We start from the raw sequence: 27534 nt of genomic DNA on the forward strand, positions 1-27534 counted from the left end.
AGTATGACGTTTTGCTAATGAAAGATGTGGACAACTTGCCACAATAACTTGGAGCATGACTTCTGCTTTCTTTCCAAAAGTCCTGAAAAAGAATGTCTAGCTAAGAGTTTATTGATCTTAACATCAAGAGCACTTTAGGTTTGCAGCAGAGCATTTATTCAAAGAAAGTCTGTCCCTGAACTGCTGTACATGCTATAGTAAAACAGCCTGAAACTTGCTGTATTGACTTAAAAATCTTCCTATGTGGTCATTGAATAGCTTTCTCCCCTTAATACATTAAAGCCTCCAAGGCGCTTTTATATCTACTCGATAATGTTTGTATCAAATTTTGATATTTTATGACAGATTCAGAAAAGGGAGAACAAATGTAAATACTTTAACAGCACTGTATAACTAGATTTAAATTAACCTTTTTGGTCTAGTAAAGTGAATTAAAATGATATTCCTTTTAATCGTGTCTGTATTAAAAAACTGAACCCAAAAAAGAAGCCTTTAAAGAGTTCAACGGAAGATGGGGACTCCTCTGGAACGAAGGGACGCTTTACCAGGCACAAAATTCCTTCGGCGTTGAGGGCAGAGAAATTAGGTTAGCTCTAATGTGAAATTGGGTTGAGGCTCTATCATGGCAAGCATGTTGGATTGAGCCTTTGAAATGGGATTATCAGAGCCCTTCAGATGGGCAGTCCTCAGGCTGGCACAGTCATCAGCCCACTTTCTCCTGTTTGAATCACTATCAACTCATTGAACTTTGTTAGGTTTTCAACTTCTTTTCCTCACCGCACAGATCAGATCACTAACCTCCGAGCGGGGCTGTTCTCTCCGCTCCAGCATGCTTCGGTTTTAGTTCGAGGGACCGGAGGGTGCAGCATCTCAGCGGCCAGCGGGTCTGCGTCGTTGTCATCACGACCAACCCACTCGCCCACCACTCGAGGGCGCAGAACTGAATTGTAGCCTAGAATGTGCTAAAACAATAACAGAGATGCATTGAAATGCAACAAAGCCAATTTTTTTATCTATTTCAAGATAAAAAATTTCCTGATAACAGCTTAGTTTTTAAAAGCACTGCAGTCAGAAACATTTACTTCTGCAGAAGCTCAATATGAAAGGCAAACTATCTCAGCTTTTTGATTACATTTTTCCATTGAACTCCACAAAATTTGCTGGAAATGTTGTGTTCCATTTAGCAACATTTCAGAAAACATGCTAGGCTTCTAATCACAAGTCATAGTTTCAAAATACAGCTGCTCACTGTACTGCTTCACTTTTGTTTGACACAGAATTGGACAAAGACGGGACTAGAGGACAGTCTTCTGGATGAGAAGAACGGCAAAGCTGCAGAAAGTAATGTAGGACATGCTTACTGGGATATCACATTGATATAAATTATCCATAACCCTGCCAGATTTTGGTTTTTAAAGAATTTCAATGCATCCAGTAAGTTTGTTTATGAGAAATGAAAAATACCTCCTCATTTTAAATAAATTTTATAAATCAATTTTTGTTCATGTTAAAAAATTGTGTCTGAATTATGTTTTGTCTTGAATGGAAAATATATATAAGCAGTGTTTCAGCAACCAGATCCCTCATTGAAAAGCTAAAAAGCCTTTTGAATGTTTTAACTGGTAGTTTGACGGTTTATCTTAATGAGGAGCACAAAGTATTGGAGGTTGGAAGGCCTACTTTCCATCACCTTAATTTATAGTGCTCTCTGTAGATTTTCAGATTTATACGGAAGAGGATTAGGGCCACTGAAAAAATAAAAAAATTTTAACTGAGTTTTACATTTTATTTCAGTATAATATGGGAAAAAAGTCAGAATTCTCACTTATTTCTCATAATTCTGACTTTTTTTCCTAATAATTCTGACTTTAATCTCAGATTTCTGACTTTAATCTCAGAATTCTCACTTTTTTTCCTCATAATTCTGACTTTAATCTCAGATTTCTGACTTTAATCTCAGAATTCTCACTTTTTTCTCAGAATTCTCACTTTAATCTGAGAATTCTCCATTTTTTCTCATACTTCTGAATTTTTTTTCTCATAATTCTGACTTTAATCTCAGATTTCTGACTTTAATCTCAGAATACTGACTTTAATCTCAGAATTCTGACTTTTTCTCAGAATTTTGACTGTAATCTCAAAATTCTGACTTTTTACTCAGAATTTCTGACTTTTATCTCAGAATTCTGACTTTTCCCCCATATTAAACTGAAATAAAATTTAAAAATCAGTTAACTACTGTAATCAGCTTCCTTAGATTAACATCATATTTTAATCAGGATTTTAATGGGGCCCCATCAAAAAGTTAATATGGCTTTGAGTCAGAAGAAAAATGGAAGGAATTATTAGGACAATAGTCTATGTCTACCAGGGGTTTTAACCATTTTGAGCCTAACTCTACCATAAAATTACAGTTCATCATGCAAAAAGGGTCTCTGGTGGTCTGATAACCACTTTATGATTCTCACTTATTCCTATTTGCTATCGCATAAGGCATGCAATAACATTCAGCTGTTTAATATCTACATACCTGGTCAAGCTCATCAGAGATGGCAATGCCTGGAAATAAAATAGGAGAATAATTGAACGATCTGACTTTTTCCTATGGTAAATTAAAAATGACTTGTACTTATAAAGCTTATATACTTTTTCAAGCTAGGAGACTTGACCAAAGCACTTTACACTACATTCAGTCATTCATCCATTCACTGACACACTAATGGTGGCAAACTACATTGTAGCCACAGATGCCCTGGGGCTCACTGACAGACAAGAGCATGTGAGGTTTGCAGGTCCACACATTTTTTTTTCTCTCTAAGATTTGAAACAAATGAGGATTAATATCATCTCTATAGCGTTTCAAAGCTAATAAAACTTTAATCACATACTAACGGTATGAGGAAAATATAAAATTATACCCATCTTTGCTGCAGTTCTCAAACACAGTTAACTTTCTACCTTTAAGTTACATTTATACCTTCCTTACAATCCTTCTTGGTTCCTGGCTACTCATTCAGCCTCATTTGTCATGTTTACAGTTCTTCCCAGCATCTTAATACTAATGATAATAATTAGTAATAGTAATTTCTCTGGAATTTTGAACAGCCATTATTCCAAAGCGACTTTCTAACTTGTGAAAATCAACATCTATCTTACGTGAATGATAATTTTTTTTCTGAAAAGCTGTAATCAAATTCACATAGAAGTATTTGAACATGCTCAAAATGAACTTACACGTTAATTGTAAGTTACTCATAAGTCAGGGTGTCCAGCTTATCCAACCTGTATCATCTGCATCATAGGGTGAGCATGAAGGTGAGTGTGATGTATCCCCCCTGTGTCCATGCCTACAACCATCAAACTTCCAAGCAGACATGATACTGAATTTGCATTATGCTGCTGTGCATTATGCATAAGTTAGGCTGTCGTTGGACATAAGTTCTGGACTCATTATGAATATTCTATGTATACGCCCCAAAATTGAAAGAATATATAGAAAGTTGAGCATATGCCAGCATTTTAGAAGATTCTGGGACCTCGGGCATAAGCAGGCTAAATCGTCAAGGTGTGACAGGGCCATAAGGAGGAAATGGGCCGGAGTACAGACAAAACAAGGGAAGTCAGATATTGGTCACTGGAAAAATAGTCATGGCAATTTCTGACAATACAGCAGAAGAAAAAACAACTGGAGTCCATGTTCAGGTGAGACAAACTACAATTGTTTACCAGTTCTGTGGTAAGTTGGGCTTTAGAAAGGTGGAAAAGCCTATCCAACTTCAAAGCAATCTATACAGCCTTGTACCAAGATACAAATATGTCAACTGTAACTACAGCACCCAGCATGCCTTGCAGCATCAGTGCTGTGTACGACAGTCCGCCATAACCACTATATATTGCACTATATAGTGGTTAAATAGCTTTAATATCTTACTATCTTTTTTCCGGATTTTTGCTGTTCCACTGCAGCCCCGCTTGTTTTCTTAAGTGGTGTCTAAGCTTCTCTAAACTGTAATCATCTCTCCTTTCATACATCACAGGAAAGTCCTTGCTAATTGTTTCAATGCTTAGAGAGATATTTACCTCTTGAAGTTTGGCTAGTATAAATTTGTGTAACCTTTTGGCTAATATTTGTGTTTTGTCATAACAATGAGTAGGAAAAAAAAAACTGTATATGGCTCTAGTGTATAGACTCATGCAAACATCCTCATATTCTCTGGTTTTCACATTTTGCATATTTTACCTTTATCTAAAGATCTTAAGCTTCAGTCTCACAATCATGCAGAAAGATGCAAAGATAAAAAAAAACAATTAAAGAATTTACAACCAACACTGTACATGTATATAGGTTTACGATTCAGCTCGGGACGCATGCAGTGTGACAATGTGCAGTTACTCACTTCGTGACAGGCTCTCCAGGGCTTTGCCAAGCTTTTTGCTCTCTTGCAAGATGTGGCTGAGCTCATCGAAATCCCGGCTCTCCCTCCAATCCCAGGACGGGTACTCAACTGATCGTGGCACTGGATCACAAACAACAAAATAAATGGGACAACTCTCAGCATAAATAGATGATGTCATTTTGCCCTATAATGAATAAAGAAACCACTTAAAACTTACCATTAGAACCACATACTTTAGTGTTTCTTTGGGATAAACAAACCAATTTAAAATTAATCTAGTTTTTTTTTTTTTTTGTTTTTTTTTTTTAGAAGTAAAAGTGTGGGATGCATTGGTATCCACTCCTCTCATCAATCTACAGTAGATCCCTCCCTCAACCCCAAATAAACTTTCCTATCATCTGTGCAATATTTTTTTGTTATGCTTTCCACCATACATGCATTTGCAAAACACGAAAAACTTCCCATGTTATACAGATACTCTGACAGCAGCATGATGGGAAATGGAGCACTGGCAGAGAAGTCTACTTCCAGAGGGAAAGAGCTGTCTGGTTTGAGGCCAGGTGACAGACGCTGTTACTGTCTTTGAGTTACAAAATAACTCAGAAAATGACCCAAATACAGTACTGCAATGAGCTCTTGAACCCACAGCAATTTAAAGATGGTCTAATCATATTCTATTAATAAAGGGAAAGTGCAACAGTCTCACTCGCAGGTTTGTTTAATTAATCATTAAAATGCGACACACCAGAAATATATTCTGATAGTCTAATAACCTCTGATGCAAGTGGAAAGTCCTCCCTGTATTATTGTGTAAATAATAAAAACATTTAGTCCATGCTGTGCATCTGATAGCAGCCTTTAACAGTCTGCTGTCCTCTGCTTTTGTTTACCCTGACTAAGCAGCTTGGCGTTAAAATTACTGTAAGCACAGAGCAAATGCTTCTGCCAAACGTGGGCAGGAGAAACAAATTTCATTAGCACTGGAAAAAAAAGATGGCTGTTCCTTTCTGTGTTGGTCTGTTTCATGATGCTAAAACAAAGGGTTGTACTTTCTCTTACCAGCTTGCATCAGAGTAGTGAGTATGTGAATAAAACCTAATTGAGGCATTTACTGTTGCTGTAGTATTGCTACTCTTTTTCATTACCATACTTTACTGTTGTCTTCCCTTGCTTTGTCTGACATTTTTCCACACTTTTTCCAAACTCTGCTGTCGAGTTCTTAGTCGTTTGTGTTAATTTTCAAATATAAAACACAAGTACTGGATAAGCAAGGCTTTTATTATGGAGCAAGGAGACAATAAAGAAAAATAAAGAAAAAACAGAATAAAGGATACAACACTTAAACAATGAAATAGGCATTAAAGTCAGTTTTTCATCCTTTATTTTCCCTTTTTGTACTAATAGAAACCTTAAAAAAAAATGAAAATACTGCATGTGCCATCCTTTTCCTGGCTATGCAGGAACCTTCTTTTTATATACCGTAGTACTTATCATGAGCTCTGCATACCCAAACACCTGTGAATGCTATCTCACTTGAGGCTTTAATATTGTTCATAGTGAGTATGTTTGCGGAGCTCTACACTTACAAATGTATCTCGGTGGGCCTCCTTTGTTGTCAATTTGCTGACTGCACTCGCTCCACTCATCTTCACATTTGTTTCCTCCGACCACAGACTAAAATAGACTTAGTCTGGCAGTGAAGGAGTGCAGTGTTGAATTATTGAGGCAGTGTGTGACTCTGCTGCCTCTCCCATTTGACCCGCCCCTACTGCCTCTAGCCTCAAGCTTTATTCGAAAGTCACAGTTATGGTCATTTATTTTCAAACTTGCTAAAAGAAAAAAGGAAGTACCCAAGTTTCTACATCTTATTCTGTATGGCAGGGGCTTTTGAATAATTCACTTCAGTGTGGAGCAGCAGGGAGGGAGAAAATGTATGAGGAGGCAGTTTATAATGAACTCATCTGCAGGGCTCCGGGAGGCTGGAAGGAGGGACACTGTGACTAACTTTAATTAGAGATAATTATATGAAATTAAAATAGAGATGAAAGTCTATGGAGCATGTAATTGGGAAACAAGTGATACAACATGTTTTAAAAGGGTGCAGCTTCATAATCTACAGCAGAGTGAGCAAGTACCTGCAAAACAACCACTAAGCTAAACCTCTGATGATAATTTGAGGTAAACTTACAGGACTTGGATTCTGGTGAAGGTGGAGAGATGCTTGAAACCGCCAGGTCACTCTTTGACTTTTTAGGCTTCTTTGGAGTAATCTGCCATGGCTTTTCAAAGTTGCTGTACTCTCTCCGAGAGATTCTATTTTCTGTAAGGAAGGAAATTAACACATTCATTTAAATATTCCATAGCTAAAGGTCTGAAGTGGAAAGTTTGTCTGTGTTTAGACATGAATGCATACATATGTTTTAAAGTATTCTTTTAACCTTTTATTATTTTGTCATGTGACAAACTCAGGAAAAGTATCTATAACCCCTTCACCTAGACGATTTAGACAGCGTATGCCTGAAGTCAAAAAGGCTAAAACACTGGCGTACATTGAATAAGTTATGGGTCAGTTTTATATAAGTTATGAGAATGCTGAAGCATGCTGAAACACGCTGGCACACATCGACATACGGCAAGTACATCGTATGCCAGCGTATGCCATACATGGGGCATAAGTTACAGGTAAGTTATCTGATCGTCGACATACGATAAGTGTATCTAGGTTATGCAGAAACTTTGAGTAACTTGTGCATAAGTTATGCATCACTTATGAAGAACTTATCTCCAACACGTATCATCGTATTTGATGTGTTCAAGACGACCCGCTGAACGTGTTTCTAACTTACAGCTACTGTTAAATGGCATATTGGCAGCATTTTTGTATAAGAGGGGGTTCACAGGAAAAAAAAAACGTCTGTTCTCCTCCATATTAAAGACGTTCCACAAGAGATGGAGGATCTAGCAATGCTGGGACAGGAATAGGTACTGGTTGTCCTCCAACATCAGCATGATCTCATCAGTTTGACGCTGTTCTAGTTGTAGGATGAGCGAGAAGGTGAGTGTGATGGATCCTCCCTGCGCTCACGGCCACGACCAACATACCTCCTAGCAGACATGGCGCTGAATCTGCTGAAACTGTAAACCATTCTTTCTTTTTTTGGTGGGCGGTAAACAGCTGCTAGGTTAATACCGCGATCAAATAAATCTTTTTATGCAGGATGGGCGTCTCTGGGCGTGTTGTTGCCCCCCTTAGGACACTGGCGTGTGACATTACATGGGCATTACGCTGCCATGCGTTATGTATAAGTTAGGCTGTGATTGGACATGCGATCTGGACTTTTAATGAATTCTCTACGTTTATGCCCAAAATGGAAAAAAAAAAAAAAACATAGTTCAGTGTATGCCAGCGTTTTAGACAGTTCTGGAATATCAGGCATACTCTGACTAAATTGTCAAGGTGTGACAGGGGCTTAAAAATGAAGGTGTGCATCTGTATCTGCATCAGCCCCTTTTCTCTGGTATAACAAGTCAAATCCAGCTCGAGTCATTACCTAAACAGATTCCATCTGTGTGCAATTTAATGTAAGGATAAATCTAGCTGTTCTGTGAAGATGTCAGATGTTTGTTGATAACAGGGGGTTAAGAACACAGCCCATGTGCAGAGGCTTTAGTCTTTGACCAAGCTGTTAGTCCAGGCCTGATGACCTTTGCCTCGTCTTCCCTCTCTCTTTAATTCAATTTCCTGTCAACCTTCTTTCAAAAAATGACAACAATAAAAGCTACCACAGCCTAAAAAATAATCTTAAAAAGAAAATAAATACCAGGAATAAGTTTAAAGCAAGGTCAGGACTATATACATCCAAACACGGAAGGAGTATGGTATACATCTAAACCTATTTTTACATTTTAGGTCAGAGGTTTTTATCAAAAAGTTGCTTCTATCAGAAACCTCTAATCTTCCTTTCATGACTGTATGAAGTTTCTGCAAATCTCACATCGTAAAAACACTTCTAGCTGTTAAAAGCGGACATGGAGCAATGGTGTAAACCCATTTTCTGTTTGATCACAGATTGTTTTGAGTCAGATTCAGACACTTTGCAAGTCACTCAATCAGCCTTCCTCTGAAATGATGTTTTTCTGAAGGGAGGTATTTTTGGTTAAAACGTATACTTTACTTCCAGCCTGAAACCCACCAACACTTTGTCACTCTGGATTGTTACTTTATTGAAACAACAATCAAAAGACATCAATGTGTCTGATTCTGACATCACAGTTTTCTGCCATCAGAAAAATAAAAAGGGAATAAACATCTTTTAAATCAATGCTCCATCACAGGGAATTTTTTCCGAAGTAAAAGTAGGAAATTTTATTCACTGCAGAATTTGTAACGAATACATTAAAAAGCCAAATTTCAGCAAAGGGGGCTAACGGTGAAGCTAAGAATCAATCCTGCTCTCCAAAGTCCGCTCACTGGATAACAAAATAGATCCTCTCTGGCTCGAACTCTTTTCAAAGAAGGGGATTAGTAACTGCTGCACCATCATTCTGACTGAGTCTTTGCTTCATTCATCTATACCAGAAAATGCTATAAGCCTGGATGTGCTAACGCTATACCGCACAGATAGAAACAAAGAACTCAGTGGTAAGACTTGTGGTGGTGGGCTTTGTGTTTACATCAACAAGAGCTGGTACACAATGCTAGATTGGTCGCCAGCTTCTCCAGACATCGCGTTTCTGACTGTTAACTGCAGACCGTTCTATCTGCCCAGAGAGTTCACAGTGGTTAGCATTACTGCTGTTTATGTCCCTCCCAGCGCCAATACAAAAGAGGCCACGAAGTCTCTATACCAGACTATCTCTGAGCTTCAATCTGCACAGACAGAGGGCGTTTTCATCATTGCTGGGGATTTTAACCAGGCTAACTTGAAGACTGGGCTCCTTCATTTCTACCAGTTGTGGAAACTCAGGTTGAAAACACTTTAGACCTGAGAGGAGGTGAAGCCGCTACTGGGCTGGTGCAGAGACAACAAACTGATCCTTATTTGGAGAAAATTAAGGAGATCATCGTTGACTTTAAGGAAAATCGGCCTAACCACGCTCCACTGGTCAACAGAACGGATTTCCTTGGGGTGCACATCACAGACACCTTCACCTGGACTGTAAACACCACCTCACTGGTAGAAAGGGCACAAAAGCGCATGTACTTTTTGCGGAGGATGAGGAGAGCCCACCTGCCCCCACCCATCCTCACCACCTTCTACAGAAGCACCATAGAGAGCTTTCTGACCAGCTGTCTCACTAAATGTTGTGGAGGCTGCAGCACCTCAGACTGGAAGAAGGTGAGAAGCGTACTGAGAACAGCAGAGAAGATCAACGGTGCCCCTCTTCCCACTATAAATGACATTTCATCCTGCACACCGTAACATCATCAATGACCCCTCACACCCCCACCATGGCCTGTTCTTCCTGCTGCCCTCTGGGAAGAGGCTTTGCAGCGTTCAATGCACGTCCAGCAGATTCCAAAACAGCTTCTTCCCCACTGCCATCAGACAGCTGAACGTTGAAAAAACTCTAAATCATGTCACAGACTGCATCAAACTGACCATATCAATGCTTTTTTTTTGCATCACGTTTTTTTCCTCCCACAATCTTTACATTTGATCACTGCTGCACTTTAAGAAAATCGAAATGTCATGATTTTGTTCTGTATACACTCTGTATATAAAATGACAATAAATGTTGCTTGATTCAAAAGTGAAAAGTGAAGTTAAATGGTCATATTTGTTGGTCATTGTTTATAAACAGTTCAGGCAGACAGTGGGTTGCGCTAAAATGGCACCAATATGGTAAAATGGTGCATTGTGGCTCGTTTGCAGGAATACTGTGACATCTGGCATCAGTTTGCACTATCTTGAGCAGACGTAACATCTTAATGTTTAATGTTACATCTCCAGGCAAACTGAGAGGCTTTGTGAAGGCAAATCTGTGTTTTGCATGGTCCCATATTGTGTCACAAACCGAGAAAAATAATGTACCAGTTTAATAAAAGGAGAAGCTATTAGTCTTAATATATAAAAACTATTTATTTTCTGAAAATGTGTTTAAGAGAAACTATGCAAAATAACAAACATGTAGAAAAAGTACACAATATTATATTATTTTCCATGTGAACTCCAGATTGTTGATGCTTCTTTGACTAAAAACTGCTTTAAACCAGTCCTACTTGTCTTTTTCAATGCTGGGTCAGATCCTGATGTTTGAAAAAGAAGGAAGGGAAGGCAGATTACAGCAACTGTCTCACTCCATGCAGTTAGACAAGCCTTTTAGCTAAACCATGTCCTGAAAAAGGATGTTTCTTGCACCATTTCTCTCTCTCTCTCCAATGCGTTTTTTACTCCCGCGACCTGACTTGTCAATCACCCGCAAAACGTCTGCACTGTGGCGGAAGGTGGTGAGCAATTACACTTCCTGTCAGCTCGGGGCGCAGCTCTGGTGCGCCCTTAGCTCTCCTATACCTTAGTATTGCAGAGGAGCTACTGCGCATGTACGTTTAACGAGAGTCAATGGGCAAAGATTGTTGCGCCCCAGGGCGGAAATAGGTCACCAATCCGACGAAAAATGAATTTATGCTTTACTTGTTATTAAAGATAAAATATTTATCTTGCACATATGAAAAATACATAGCAATATATTTCGAAATATTTCGATTTATTTATTTAAAATTAAATTGTAACATACATATATATATATATATATATATTTTTTTTTTTTTCTTTTTATGTCTTAATCAGGGTCATTGGAAGGGTGGGGCGGCGCCCTAGCGCCCCCTATTGACCAGCCGCAACTGGTTTCTGTAGACTCATTTCAGCAGAATTTTGACAGTTTACAACGTAAAGGCCCATTACGCCAAAAATGCCCTGGTGAAAAAACTGGAACGTCTGGCATAGGTCCAAGTTTCAACACCAGATGGTGTTTAGAGTTTTCTTACTAACCAACAATAGACCTGTTATTTTTATGCACATTTTTCAAGTGTCATATTAGAGAAGGTTGATGGAAATTAAAAAGTCAAATGAACTTACTAAATTTTGCAAGGACTTTTTTTTACACTTACTTGAGGTAGTTTTTCACCTTCATCTGCACAAAAAAAGAGTAAAAAAAAACTCTAGAAGGGATAAAACTTTTGTTGAACAAGCTCCACTGTCCTGAATGCAAGCATAAGAGCTGCATTTTGTTCTCAAACGTCTTAGGCTAGCATCACTAATAGTAGCAGACATTATAAAAAAGGAAAACTTGTCCAGTTGCAACACATTTATTAAAATCTAACTCAGTTTAATGATCTTTAAAATGTGCTAGTGTGTGACCTCTACTTTCTACAGTATTTATTACATTCAAATGTAACGCCAAAGTTTTTTCTTTTTTTTCCACAATTCAAACTGCTCAAAATTCACATGATGGAAACACAGCTTTTGAAATCCAGTATGACTGATCCAAGTACGTTTTAACCTTTATTGGTAAACATTTCTACACTTTCTACACTTGTAAAATGCTGAGCAATTCTCTCTTATATTGGGTTGCTAACAGAGAATGAACAGAGCATTAAACAAATCCTGATGGTTTGCATCTAAAACATGGTTCAGTTGCTTTCTTTCCTATTCGAAAGGTCCTGTTCATGAGTTCAAGGTAACAGCATTAGCCACATGTGTGCAGGTGTCCTTTTATGTGTGTCTTACCAACCTGGGGAGCTCTGCGCCCACAGAGCTGCTGATCCAGAGAAAGCTCTGTGCAATTTGCTGGGGCTGTCTTGCTTGGTCTGCAGATGATCAATGAGAAACGGGATTGGATGATCTGGAGTCTCTGTTATCAGTTTGGTCATCAACTCCTACAGGAGCAGAGAGAAACATCTGATAAACGCTTCAGAGGAAAGAAGCATGTGGCCATGGAGAATCGCCAGGATGAATTGGAGAAACAATCCAGCATCTCAGCGGATATTTATTGCTATGAGGAGGTGCCAGAGGGGTTAGTTTTTGGTGAGTATTTACTAATTTATTGCAATCCGTGCCAAGGTCTTTAAAACCAAAAAGTCAAGGCAAACGATATTCCCCTTTGTACCAATTAAATAGCAGCAAACACACGTGTTTAGATCTATCTTTGCACAAGTAAACAGAAAAAAAAGCACCACTGGGATAATCACTGGTTCTCTGAGACCACGTTTTGTTTCTTCACCATCTGCTGCACTGACTCTCATATAAATGTTGCAAAGCCTCTGATTTTTCACAAAGCTTGGCTTGGTAACAAAACATTACATTTAAAGATATATATATGTACGTGTTTGACATTATGTTTGATTGTGTTGTTTTTTTAACACCACACCAACTATCCAAACTCTGCACTACAACCAGTGGCATCAAGCTCAGAGCAAGGCACCAAGCTGCCTATTGGTGTTCGAATGTGTACACGATGTGCTAAATGTACAGAGCTTTGATCAGTTATTATAACTAGAGAACTTCATAAATTCAGTATTTACCTTTTTGGTTCAAAGTGCTCCTCAGTTAAAACTGACCAAAGCATCCCCAGAGCATGGGGTCTTGCATGTAGGTCAACAGTTCAGTTTTTTTCCAATCTGAACAGACAACCTTCCCCTTCACGTTAACTTTGTCCCTTACGTTACTTTTTTTACTTAAAATATCAATTCTTGGTTTTCTTTCACACTACTCTTTTTTTGTAAATAATGATTTGTGGAATATCTAACAGTTATATCATGAACATACTCTTACACCAGAGCTGCAGTTCTTTGTATGCCAAAAACCCAGGATGTTGCTCTATAACATATATATGTTATTCCATTACTGCTGCTGAGAGAATGGCTCTGCGGGGGGTGGTTAAGGCTCTACAGAAGACTGAAGAGATCAGCCTTCATGACAGACTCCATCATTCCTGTATGTAGATTGTTGCAGCATCTCCCCTCAGGCAGGTAGAGAAAGACCACCAGATACAGAAACAATTTTTGACCTGCAGCTGTTAAACTGCCACAATTAATTCAGCTTCATCTATTTCTTTACTAAAATATTGAGCTTATTGAACTGGAACCCAAGTCCTCAATTGCCTCAATCATATAAATGTGAAATTGTATACTGATAAAAAAATTATCCATGATCCTTGATTCGTATTTGGTGCTAATTCAGAAAACTGATCATAGATTAAGCTCGCACTTAATCATTTAGGCTAACTGTATCAACAATATTGATGTAGATGATGCAAGTGATTTAAGGAGACGTCTGCAGATAAGGCTAAACTATAAAGCACACATCCAGAAATTAGAGGATGAGTTTCTCTTAAAATGCCATGTGACTAAACTGTTACTTCACCAAAATCGAAATGCCTGTGTTTTCATGTTGTCTGGAGTTACCAAATGAGTGGATGAAGCACCTTCTGTGGCAGCTATCAACTGGTGATCCAAATGTAGCTGTCTTACCAAAGCGAGAGCTGATTTCAACTGTGCAGCTGCGATTGGTTGGTTTTTGATGTGTTCAGGGACCAGAAATCTGAAGTAAAAGCTAAATGTGAAGGGAAACAGTGAGAGAGGGTACAGGGACCAGAGGGGTCGCCAAAAAGTTTTTTAAGTGTTTGAAGGAAAGTTATTTCTAATCACATTTATGAATAGTTTTAAAAGCTCCATTTAGAAATGAGATCTGAAGATACATTTGTAAAGATTTTTTTTAATAGAAATGTGCATATACAAAGTGCTTTTCAACATGTATCTCTAAGTGTATGATTTAAATCCTACATTTAATATGTTGGTTTATATTTTAAGTGACTCTCTTGGTCCTCCATAATACTTCAGGCTACATTATACCACATTTTACAATAGGGCGTAATTGGATTAATTGTGATTAATCGATTATTCAAAATGTTCACCAAGTAATTTAGTTATTAATTAATCGTTAACTGGAGGATAAAAACTCTAAAACATGAATTTAGCTGACAGAGCAACCAAACGATTATACCATAATTGTAAAAAGAAAATGTAAACATTTTGCATTTACATTTTGTAAACATTTTTTAAGATTAAAAATGTTTTTCTTCTTTTAATTTGCTCTACCCAGAACTCAAGTGGAAAAGTTTAAGTTTCACCTCGTTTAATTTAGCAAAAATGTTGTTTAAGGAACCTTTGGCTAACCGATTATTAATCGATTAATTTTAAGAAATAATCAATAGATTAATTAATTTGCAAAATAATCGTTAGTTGCAGCCTGACTTTTCAGATTTCCATGAAACATTCAAAACATTGTATTATTTCGTTTTTGCTTCTTCATGTAATAGTAATAATAGTTGCAGCATAAAATCTCAATAAATGCAAAAAGCCAACACTTCAAGGGTCATGGATGTTTTCATTGTGACACTACAATTACTAGACATCCTCATTAAAATCAATGATTATAACTATAATATGTAAAAGCTGTCACAAAGAAGAACATTTTAGAGAGTAGAGAAGTGGAGATCACATAGTCTCAGTGGCAGGTGCTGAGGGAGGAGACCCCCCTCTTACCCTGCAAGCTAATTAGAAACCGATCAAAGTCATGATGGGAATTTGGAACCAAATGAGCAATCCTCTCCAAACTAATCACACCAAGTCACTGTAATGTGCCTCTTCATAGACAGACGAAGCTAGAAATTACCAAATTTGCATAATGCGCATGGTATAATGTTAGCAATATGTAAAAAAAAAATTACAAATAAAAAATAAAAGAATATGTAGAGAGCCATTGATCATTAATGATTTCTGGTTTTATCCGTAGATGAAATCCCATTACAGATTTCAACCAATTCTTCAATGCCTGTTAGAATAATAATTTAAAAAGATAAAAGTTTCACCTTGAACAAGATTATTCTGTCTAACCTGATATTAGTACAATTTAATTACTTATAATAGCAGAAGTAACATCATGGTGCTGTGTTAAAGACCTTGGCCCATTGTCACAAATAATCTTAAGACTAATAATTTAAATTCAGTTTATTTCTATAGCGCCAATTCACAACACCTGTCATCTCAAGGCACTTTACAGTTCACCATATCATACAGTCAGATTGTTTCAAAGTTTTCTATCTAAGGAAACCAGTTGATTGCATCGACTCATTGACTCGGACACAATCCCTCATACTAAGCATGCATGTAGCGACAGTGGAGAGGAAAAACTCCCTTTTAACAGGAAGAAACCTCCAGCAGAACCAGACTCAGTGTGAGCGGCCATCTGCCGAGGCCGACTGGGGTTCAAGGAGACAGGAGCAGAGATACAAAAGCAGCTGTAGAAGGCGGCCCCATCCAGGAAACACACAGCCAGGCAGACAAGTTCTGAGCCAGCTCCCATGTCAGAGGATGAAGAGAGCACATCCAGCCAGTCACGGTCAGAGAAACAAGACTACACTGAAAAAACAGGCTGATCTCCAACATCTATAAACAAAAGTGTTGATGGCACCGATCGTAGAACTTAGTAACGTTTTACATTTTAATGAATTCTAAGATTTTTCTTGCAATTTTACCCCTGTGGAATAAAAGCTATTTATAAAGTAACTTAGACCTCTCGAGAGCTCCTAAAGTACAAACATGTTGGAAATAGTAAGGCTAGCCTAAGCGGCTCCCGAGCTCAGAAGATGACTAAAACAGAGAGAGCAGTTTGGCTGATCCTCCACCAAACACTGGAATAAGTAATTACATAAATTAATTTAACAGTTTTACAATAAATAGTATGGAATCAGTTAATTGTCCTCATCTCCATAGGGGGAAACTACTTAGTTTAGCAGTCAGATAGATTAAAGGTGCTTTAAGAAATGTCATTTGAGTGACGTAGTGATGTAGGAAAAATGGGAAAAAGAAAAATGTAAATCAATATTATCTACAGAGAGTAAAATACTCTTAATTAATAAAAATTTAAAATACTGAATATATAAATAATTACTTGCCCTAGAGAAGCTGCAGTACAATATAGAGAGGTGTCAAGTGACAGAGTACAAATACTTTGTTACCTTACTTCAGTAGAAATTATTTACTGGTGTATTATTATTATTTATTTAGGAAACTTTTTACATCTACTCCTGACATTTTTTAGCAATTATCTCTACTTTCTACACCTTACATTTTAAAAATAGACTCATTGCTTTTGTTTCATGTACTGTAAGCTTATTTTCGTTATGGCCTGTTGGTATTTTAAAAAAAAATAAAAACCAACAAAATAATTTAATTCATCCAGACAATTAAATTCTTTGTGGTTGGACTCGGTGCTGCCCCATCTTGTTGTTCGCCAAGTACCAAAATAATACATTTTTCAAGATGAAAAAAGTTGAAGTTAAAAATGTCACATTCTTGCCATTAGTTATATAATTAATAAAATTAAGAAGAAGTAAGTTATCATCCTGAATTGTAGAACTTGTTCCTTTAATAGGCTAGTGCAATAAAGCATCTGTCCTTAAGAGCGTTTCCTGCATTACTTTTACTTTTATAATTTAAGTAGTTTTTAAAAAAAATGGTACTTTCACACTTACTTTAGTAAAAAGCTTGATTTGATACTCTGACTTATACAAAATTGTTTTGAAACGGTAAAATTTATACTTCCACTTGAGTAATAAACATTAATAATTTTGACACCTCTGACAATATACATATGCACAAAAGGACATCAGTATCAGTAGCCTGAATGCTCATCCCAAATTCTGTTTCCCTCCTGACACTGATCCAGGGACTACATTCACCTTCAAGTACTCCCCCCTAAGCTGTAGGACAGAGGGGTTGCTGCTCCGTCCAACTGTTTCTCTAGCTTTTTTTTTCACCATTTCATAATTGTTTTGTTAAATCAACCACTTTTTATACAAGTAATCAAAATAAGATGTGCAACAATAACACAGACGAAGTGCTAAAATGAACAACACGAGGTGTAAACATAATATCAAAATCAAAATGGGGATGAGTAAATAAGACACTTTGGTGCTGCTGACAGTTACATTTTCTAAATTTCATCATCATGACAGACATTTCTAAATCCAGTCTAAGTTGTATAAACAATCCTAATTTTTAAGCTCGATAGCCCAAATGTATGGAGGACCAATCCTGCCATAATTAAAAATAAATACAGAAATAAATAAATGCTCCAAAAATAAATAAGCATACAATTATTTCCCCTTAAAAATACAATAATCAAATAAATGTAGATAGAAATTAATTATACAGTGAGACATAAAACTAAACAAAAATATTATAACATGCACATAAATAAATACTTAAAGAAATAAGTAATTAATAAATAAAGTTGAAGATTATAAAATTAAATGAATAAGGTAATTATTACAAAGGCGAAAAAAGAAAGAAGCTAATTAAAAGCGATATATACATTTATGTCTCACTGTATAACTTAATTTCTATTTTTGGAGCATTTATTTATTTATGTATTTATTTTTGATTATGGGAGGATTGGTCCTCCATATTTACGGCTATCTTTGAGTGTTGAAAACAATTTGAACTCTTTTACAGCAGCTGTACAATTACTATCACACAAACAGATGGGGTTAAACTGCATTTATGTCGTGCTTTAAAGGAAAAGGACATTTAATGGATTTAGCGTCAATCAGTTAAAAAATAAAAACAATATTTTCCGTGGCAATCACCGAGTCTGGGAGCGGCCATTTTTGCCAAAATATCACTCCTGACATCTTCCGGCAGTGACGCAATGGTGCGGTAAGCCGAAGGCCATTCTCCCCATTTACAGGCGAAATCAACGGGAACTACTAGACACATCTGCAATTAATAACAATTATTTAAGATTTCAAGAGAAACTTACCATTGTAATAGTTAAATGGACAATGCCCACATACATGGCAGTTGGACGTTGTAATCATTGCGTAAACGTGGAAAAAAATTGTTATTTCACCTTTCTGTATAATGATCCACCAAAGGTTCGTTGTTGGATTGCCAACTTGATGATGGAGGATATGCCATCGCACTTCTGGCCAGAGAAAAAACTAATCCTTCATCCGTTACTCTTTGGCAATCATAGATAATAGTGTGTTGTGACAAAAACCATTACAGCATTGGGACTTGCTCAGCAGCCAATACAGCACCATGACGTCACAAACCGATAGGTGGCAGTAGTGTTCTTTGACAAACATGGATGTCTCTGGTAAATCACTTTCAAATGCAATTACTTTTAATTAAAAACACTTATCATTTATTCAAAAGTATGTAATAATTTAATACTTAAAGTACTTTCAGAAGTTTGCATTATGAATGTGACCGGAATTTTCCTTTACCTAAACAGTTGCAAGGTTTCAGGATATTTTATTATAATGAACTCTAATCTGAATCAGTTGTGGCAGAGCCTCCGCATCGAAGAAAAGAAGCCATTACAGTGAACTAGTTGCAGTAAACTAGTTGCAGTGAACTACCAGTGATATATGGCTACAATGAGCATGAATGCGCGTGTGCAAGAACCTCAGAGCACATCCTGTATAGCAAAGCAAATCAGGTAGCTCTGTGCTTGGAAGGTATTTATTTGCCCTTGCAGACTGGTTTCCACATATATGTGTGTGTTTGCATGTGTCTGTGTTAGGGAAGGGACAAAGGGTTACAGGCTGTATTAGAGCTAGCCTTGGCTGTGCTTTTGTGTGCTCAGAAAGCTAATCAGGTAATTGTTCAGGGGGACATTCCTGACCGGGTCCTGCAGCTGTGACAGCAAACAGCATGTGAATGGACAAAGAAGGAGTGTGCTGGCATGTTTCCCTACAAGCTGCTGCTCCAGCTGTCTGAATAGAAGGTTGTATATCTGCAGAAGGTAGAGTAATGTGCATGCTCATTCAGGAGAACAAGTACCAAACTCAAAGTATATAAAGCTGAAAAAAAAATCAAGTTTAAAGAATCAAACCTCTGATCAAAAAGATCTATAAAGTAATGGAAATTGATAGGGAAAACTGCTGTAGAAATCCATTTCTATTTTTTTCTTTGTTATTGTAACTCTTTGCAGATCTATTTGAAGAATGACTCCTGGATTGTGCATTTGATATTTAAGTGCAAGGTGAAAATAGAATACCTGATGCAAAAGGGGGGCTGCACAAAGACACAAAGACAGATCCTGGGGGTTGTTATAAAATGTTTCTCGTGATAAAGCTGTAGCCTGCTGGTAATACGACCTCATGCTAAGTTTTATAGAATGTATTTACAAGCTGTAAGAGTAACAGCAGAGCAGATTTATGCATCATTTATATATAATAATGGGATGTTTTCTCTGTTTCTACAAATTATTATTGTAGGGTTATATCTATACAGTGCATGTATATATGCAGTTTTTTAATTTACAACTCTGTTTGTTTCTGTTAAGTAGGGAAGGTTCATGTTTTTCCAAATACAATTTCATTCCAGGTAGTACAGCATCACTTCATCTGAGCAGGGTCAGCAGAAGGGCACCAAAGCTCTGGAGGATCAAGAGAAACTACAGTGACTTCCTTCTGAAATTGAAAATAAAAAAAAACAGGCAGAAAGATAAAGAACAGCAGCAACCGAGTTATCCAGCATCTATTACGCGATGCAACATGTACTAAGCTTGCACAGGGTGAGAAACTGTGTGGGAAAAAAAGCTAAAACACACTATTACTGTTTTTATTACTATTTGGCAGAACAGAGAAGAAAACTGCATCGATGTTGGTTTCGTGTTCCCCTTTGTCGCAAACAAAAAGCCTTTTGGTTCTAAAATTGATCCACTTGCCTCCTTATTTCTACTCATTTACAGCCAAGAGATGCAACCCAATCTTTCTAAAGTTATTATGCACATTACTCTGTTTTAGAAATTATTATAGATACATTTGGCTAAAATGTCCATCTAAAGCCAGAGTATAATCCTATCCTAATATATCAAAATCATGCGTTTCAAGAGGGTCATTTCAGACTTTGACTTTGCACCAGAGGTCTTTCAGAAGGCTAACAGGTTACTTTAGCAGACGAGAAATGCAGTGCATATCTGGTGCGGATCTGATGTTGGAGCAGATATCCACATGCCTCAGGAAGTTACGTTTGGTCCCAGTAATTGACAATCTGTCAGCTGGCCAAGAAACGAACTTCGTCCTTTAAAGGACTCAAGGACTCGCTCCGGGAACGGCGACAGTCATGATTCTCTCACTGATACTGCCCACTGCCCTGCAACTTAAAGACGTAAACAAGGAAAAAGCAGAGCAATCCTTAACTGACCCTGTGCCTCTTTGCTTTGTAAGATTTGCATTCTTTCAATTTTCCTCTTCACACCCTAGTTTAAGGAGTAGTAGTCAAGAAATTCTCTACTCTTAAATCAAAATTGTTATAAGATGCTTTAGAAAAATATTGGAATAAACATTATTCTGCTTATTTATTTATTCGCACTGACAGTTAAATATCAACACCCTATAAAATTTATGTGATTTTAGGTAACATAGAAAAAAAAAAAAAATTTCAAATCGATTCAAATGAAGTTACAAATGTTTTGCACTTTTTATTTGATTATTCTTTTACGGTATATAAGAAAAAAAAAGTCTTAATTTTGATGTAAGAGAATTTTTTCTTTTTTTTTCAAGACATACATAGTTACTTACTTGTGGGCACCTCCAGACGAATTAATTAAGTTTAATTAATTAAAGAGACTTTTTTCCTATCTAAGTTAGGCTTACCTTTGAGACCTTGTTAGAATTGAGACACATTTGAATAACTTGCTACTTATAGCTTCTTAACTGATAATAATGGAGAATTTGGATAAAGATGTTTAGGTTTAGCTTGAAAAGACTTCTTCCTATAATTATAAAAAATATTAATAAAAAAAATCACTTTAGTTTCAAGGTCACTATATTTGGCACATTATACATTTATTTCTTCATAAAAAATAAAATAGATTTTTGGTGGAAAAGATATCTGACGGAGGGATGGCCTGATGTAAGATATCAAAATAAAATAATCTTGCTGATAACAAGTGTTATTATGGGAATTTTTAATTACAGCTAAAGTGCAGACATTTTAAAATCAAATACAGTTTTGAAAGTTTCAAATCTCCGGACTTGTTTTTTTTTTTTTTTTTTTTTCAATCAGTAACCATAAAAATATGCAGCTGTTGGAAAATAGCTTCTCCTCAGAAGGACCACATGACATTACTGGTGTGTTAGCGCATCTAATCTGCTGTTCAGCAACCTGTTTTGGACAGGCTGAACGCTGCAGTCAGCAGGATTTAGACTTTTATTTCTAGTAATAGTGATGTTTACATTCAGACTGCATAGTTTTTATTTTTTAGTTCTTATTGGTGATGACTGATTTGTACGCTGAGAAAGTTTTGGTCCACTGTAGCTGTATGAAAAATCATTAACTGTCTAAAATAGCAGAGTTTAGTAATAGCTGGGAGTCCTCTTTTTTTCGTTATGGGGTCACTTTTAAAAATGGTTGCTTTGGTTTCTTGCAATAGTTGTTTAAATAAATATCCTGCATATTCTCCTAACATTATTGGTACATATTCTTTCTTGATCGATTGATTGGTTAACTTTATTGATCTCACAGTGGAGAAATTGACTTGTTACATCAGCTGAAATAGTCAAAAAGAGAAGAACAATGTGCCAAAGGAAAACAAAGGTGCATGATATAAATACAGTATATACAGTATAGTGCACCCACATATGACATAGGACTAAGGGCTCCATTCATGGATTGTACACGTTCTCCCATGAGCCACCACTGCAACACTTTAAGCTGCAGTAATTATATCAAAGCAGCACAGAGTAACTTTTAAATCAGTTATTAGCTTGATATAAAATATATTATATGATTTTCCTAATCACTTGGTGAATAACAATGCTTGGTGAGGTCAGTACTTCTTAAAAACTCGACTACGTACTTAAGCTGGTCGGATCACTCACTGAATGGTTCTTGTGACCCCAAAGCCTGGGCAACCTGAGATTCCCTTAAACATAAGAGCTGAGAAAGCCAACAAAACACATACGACACTTAACTGATCTGACATATTTTGTGGTTTCTTGATGAAGGATTTAATCTAGAGTGGCGCCTGTGGACTTAAGTAACTCAATGACTTCTCAATTTGCTGGTTCAAAGAGCTAGAAGATTCAAAACAGGGTTAATTGTGTGCAGAGTTACCAGTGGCCTTCAATAATGCCATAATTTGGAGTTTCCTTGAAACCCTGAAATTACAGGTCTAGTGCCCCTTGTGGCTAAAAGCTACACAGACTGATGTGAAAGTCCATCCTAAAAAAGGACCTTCTCAAATAAATAAGTAATCTAAATAATGACATTCACCCATGTATTGAGGCTAAGTAATCTTACAAGAATTCTGAGAATAGACTATCATTTTGTAGTAGAAACAAGCATTTAAAATGTTGCATGTTTGTAGGATACCATCTGGAATATATTTGTAAAAATCAGGCAACAGTGGTTGCAAACCAGTTTTTCTATGACATATTTTCTCTACAATTTGTCCTTGACTAAAAACATAAAAAATAAAAGGAGACATTAATGCAGAAAGAGCTCATCTCTGGAGGGCAACCTGTCACCTGCATGACAGGCCACCGTCTGCCGTTTGTTTTCTTGTTCTCCATCTTAATAAAATTTGGGAATCCAAAACTATCCCACAGGTTCAAGTGACGTCTGTGTTTCTGTATAATGTGCCATGTGACTTGCAAATGGAAAAGAGGGACCAGCAGAAGAAGGCCAATAGAAACAATAAAAAAAAAGATATGAAGAAAGATGAAAAACATAAAGCATCTTTTGACTTCACTTGTCTTTTTTTAAAAGAATAACAATAAAAAATAACTTGACACTAATTGTGACTAAAGATAAACAATGTTAAATTTGGGTTTTTATAATAAATAAAAAAAAAGAAATGCCCCCTTTCTTTTGTTATTCATTTGTAAAACACAAAGTGCATCAAAGTTGGCTCAGTGTTGATCAATAAAAATCAGTTTTCATTCTTCGATCTTGACATTTTAAGATCAATGTGTGGAGATCTGGGAAAATAATTGGGTTGCCAGCTAGAATGGAAAATTGATCACAATCAGAACCAGAATCATTTGAAATATTCACTTTCATTACCTGGTTTCAATGCTCAGACCACCAAGGAAACCAAATACCAATAAAGAATAATTCATTAGGAAATAGGTAGGCATCTAAAGTCTGATTCAAACAGCAAGATTTTAAAATTGTCAGGTGACAATAAAAAATCTGAAATCCAGACCAGGTTTGGTCTGATGGTGTGTGGTATACGTCCCACAAACAGATTTTACTTCCACATCTACTTGATAGGAACAGAGAAGCATTGAACAACGCAGGGGAAATAAATCCTACCCAGGTACGTATAACACCTAACTTGGAAACACCTGTTGAGCTGCTTTTTCCTTCAGCTCCAACACATATGCCTCAAACCAAGCAGTTCGCTAAACTCAAAGTCAGGTAGCTATAAAAAAATAAAAAATCACGATACAAAATAAAATAAATCACCTATTTTCTGTTTCAAGTTTTGCCAGGTTTTTCATTGTTTTCTAGCTTTATTAGTGTGTCTGGATTCATTTAAGTTGCTTAGGTTTTTCTGTCTGTCCTCTGCTGCCTCCTTGTGTTCTTTTACCTTGGCTTCCTCGTCAGCTCTAATCACACCTGCTCCCTATCAGCTAATTAGCTCTACCTTTGTTCAGTCAGCCATAAATACACTCCCTCTGCAGTCCCTCTTGGCTGGTTCCTTCTGTCAGGGTTTGGTTTTGAGGTTTTTGTTTGGACCCAAAAGCAGAAGCTGAGAGGCAGAGGTGAGTTCTTGGAGGGTTTAATGAGAGATCAGGCAACAAAAACCGGTATCCAAAAATCCAACTTAGAAATCAAACACAAACCAGAACCATGGAGACATCAGGGGAAAATCATTAAGGAGCCAGGGTGAGAAAAGGTAAGATGAGGAACCAGCAAAGAGGGACTGCAGAATTTCTTCCCATGTTATGGAGCTGGAATTGTTATGTGTGATAGCATGTAGTATACTAGAAATTTCTTTAATTCAGTAATCTGTCATATTTTACATTAGAATGGGATTTAGCAGAAAGTCTACATGCTCATCTTCACCCTCGGTGCTAAGCCAATATTAAACAACAAAATCAAAACAAAACAAAACCAAATATTTACCAAAAAAAAGGAATAGGCTGAAGCAAAGCCTATTATTGCCTACCCTGTTTTATACTTACAACCTTTACAACCTACCAGGTTCTTTACTGCGTATATAAATATTCATATCTACATAACATAGAATTTTATCATTTTACATTTTAAAGCCCTTTTAAAATTCACCAAGAAAAGACATAACTTTAAATCATCGTTCAATTCATTCCACATTTTCACACCAATAACTGAAACACATCTAGACTTTATCTGGCTCTTCTCTTTTGCACATTCAAATATAAACAAACCTTGCGAATTACGCACTGCATGAAAAGTGAGAATTAAGTCCCCGTAAGCTCCCGCAGATCTCCCTGATTTTCGTCAGTTTCCGACAATTTGCAACCCGTGCTTGTCCCCGTTTGTCAGTGCCACAAATTGTCGGGAACGGACTCTGACGTATGTGGAGAGCGATCAGCTGTACTAATGGCCCTAATTAGCATATGAATGCAGCAAACCCGCGCGGCTGGCCAGGTCTGGCTTGAATAACCTACTCAGTATTGGCTGAAACCACTATTCTCAAACAAGTGAAATCGCTCGTGATTGGCAGTAAAACCACACATGGCCACACCAGGCTTTAATTTTCTTACTGAGTATTGGACGGAACCACTTCTTTTTAAACAAGTAAAGTCGCTCGTGATTGGTTGGCATATATATATATTTACATATAAATTTACATATATATATATATTTATTTATTTATTCATTCATATATTTATTTATTCATATGCTGTGTATTTATGTTATCCTACACTACTACACAATTATTAGGCTACCATCAAGGACATGAATGAATTTATACAAGAAATGAACATTTGCCAGGAAGCTGTTTATGCAAAGAAAGAGCTTCATTAAAACACACACACACACAACTATATACAACGCGTATCCAAACACATGCGTATCCAAAAATTACAAGTCCGTGAACGGTCCGTTTGCTTCCTCGGGTTGGAGGTAACTGGCAGCATTCCCTCCGAGGCAGGTCCGATGTGCAGACGCCTACTGTGCATGGCCCTGTACTTCGGCATCGCTTCTAACCGGGACTGCAGCTTAACACAGAGTTCAGAGAGATCCGGCCTACGAAATGGCGGCGGCCATTCCAGAGTTCCACTTCCTCATCGGCTAGCACACTCTGCCTCGATTCCAGCAGCTGTAAAAAAAAAAAAACAAAAAAAAAAAACAATGAATCAGCACTATGGGATGGGATGCACTGCGTATGGACACAACACATCTATCAATGCACCTGAAAAATAGTCACCAAATAAAGTCTTACTCTCTTTCTTTTCTGAATGCTTGGCAGATTCTGCGCGCAACGTGTTCTCAGGCTGCGTATATCTGAAGCTCCTACCGTCTCATAATACGTCTTACAGGCAGCTGGAAAACAATTAAATGAGAGTGGTATGAATAATAGGAGGTCACCGCCTCATTGTGAGGCGAGATTAGTCTGTGAAAACAAAATGTACAGTTATGATCGGTATCCATCCGTATCTATTTCCTTTTACCGCAGAATGAAAGCATATTCTTTAACTCTTACCCTTGCTCCGGTTCATAGCGCCTGCAGTTTGTCTCCGAGTTGTGAAGACGGCGTACTGCTTCCTGTGAATCACAAAAAATACACTTTAATAAAGCTTGTTCTTGCAAGGCTACTATTAGCCGTAGCTTTAGGCTAGGTTGCTATTAGCCGTAGCTTTAGGCTAGGCTGCTATTAGCCGTAGCTTTAGGCTAGGCTGCTTTTAGCTTAGCAGGCAGTAATCGAACATATATTTACCGCTAGCTTCTCTTCTTTGAGTTCGTCTCTCCCGCACAGTTGTTCGACTGCAGAGTCGCCATCGCGTCCAAGAGGAGTTTTACCCCGAAATCCCACATACTCCGTCAGCGCTCCTCTCCGCTCCGCCCCGCTGCGCTCCAGACCGCCTGCACAAAGCAAAGCATACATCCTCCGCTGTGGCTCCAGACCGCTCCGCTCTGAGTTTCTTGGAGATCGTAGAGAGCATACGCGAGATGAACCAGGGTTTCTGCGGATCATTAAAAATAATTACAATTCATTCATTTTTTTTTTTTATCAAGGCCTTAATTGGCACTAAAATTATTTAAATATGTTTATCGAAGTATTTATAATTCTTTAATAAAAAATGCTTATAAAAACAATTTCGTCAGATATATTATATCGCTATTAATTTGCGTGGAACTGATCATAAAGCCGTATGTTCGGAAAGGAAACTCCAGGCGGAGAAAAAGCTAGAGGATATATATATATATACGTATATGTGTGTGTGTTTACATACATACAGGAGTCATGGAACTGTGCTTACAGCTCCTTCATATTTCATGTACACTAATAACTTGTGTACATGGTTCTTCCTGATGGCATTAAAATCATTTCTAATAGCATTAAAATAGCATTAAATTAGAGTCACTCATTCCTATGAACGCTTAATTTAATATAACATATTAAAAAATCCCACCATCATCCAGCATATGTTCAGTTTCTGCCCAAATATACACTCACCGGCCACTTTATTTGGTACACCTGTCCAACTGCTCGTTAACACTTAATTTCTAAGCAGCCAATCACATGGCAGCAACTCAGTGCATTTAGGCATGTAGACATGGTCAAGACAATCTCCTGAAGTTCAAACCGAGCATCAGTATGGGGAACAAAGGTGATTTGAGTGACTTTGAACGTGGCATGATTGTTGGTGCCAGAAGGGCTGGTCTGAGTATTTCAGAAACTGCTGATCTACTAGGATTTTCACGGACAACCATCTCTAGGGTTTACAGAGAATGGTCCGAAAAAGAAAAAACATCCAGTGAGCGGCAGTTCTGTGGGCGGAAATGCCTTGTTGATGCTAGAGGTCAGAGGAGAATGGCCAGACTGGTTCGAGCTGATAGAAGGGCAACAGTGACTCAAATAACCACCTGTTACAACCAAGGTGGGCAGAAGAGCATCTC

At 37.3% G+C, this 27534-nt stretch overlaps 1 protein-coding gene across 1 annotated transcript in view; it reads right to left on the reverse strand.

Moving 5' to 3' along the window:
- cunh8orf34 (chromosome unknown C8orf34 homolog) overlaps window positions 1-27534 on the reverse strand; it is a 130276-nt gene that overhangs the window by 94162 nt on the left and 8580 nt on the right. Inside the window, exons 2-6 of the mRNA XM_038287794.1 lie at window positions 12132-12276; window positions 6586-6717; window positions 4398-4517; window positions 2531-2559; window positions 799-962 (exon numbers count right to left, since the gene is read on the reverse strand). Of these exons, the coding sequence (XP_038143722.1) occupies window positions 799-962; window positions 2531-2559; window positions 4398-4517; window positions 6586-6717; window positions 12132-12276 (590 nt within the window). The remainder of the gene's footprint in view (window positions 1-798; window positions 963-2530; window positions 2560-4397; window positions 4518-6585; window positions 6718-12131; window positions 12277-27534) is intronic.

The sequence above is a fragment of the Cyprinodon tularosa genome, unplaced genomic scaffold (assembly GCF_016077235.1).
Source record: "Cyprinodon tularosa strain WSP-4 unplaced genomic scaffold, ASM1607723v1 ctg245, whole genome shotgun sequence".
Lineage (NCBI taxonomy): Eukaryota > Metazoa > Chordata > Actinopteri > Cyprinodontiformes > Cyprinodontidae > Cyprinodon > Cyprinodon tularosa.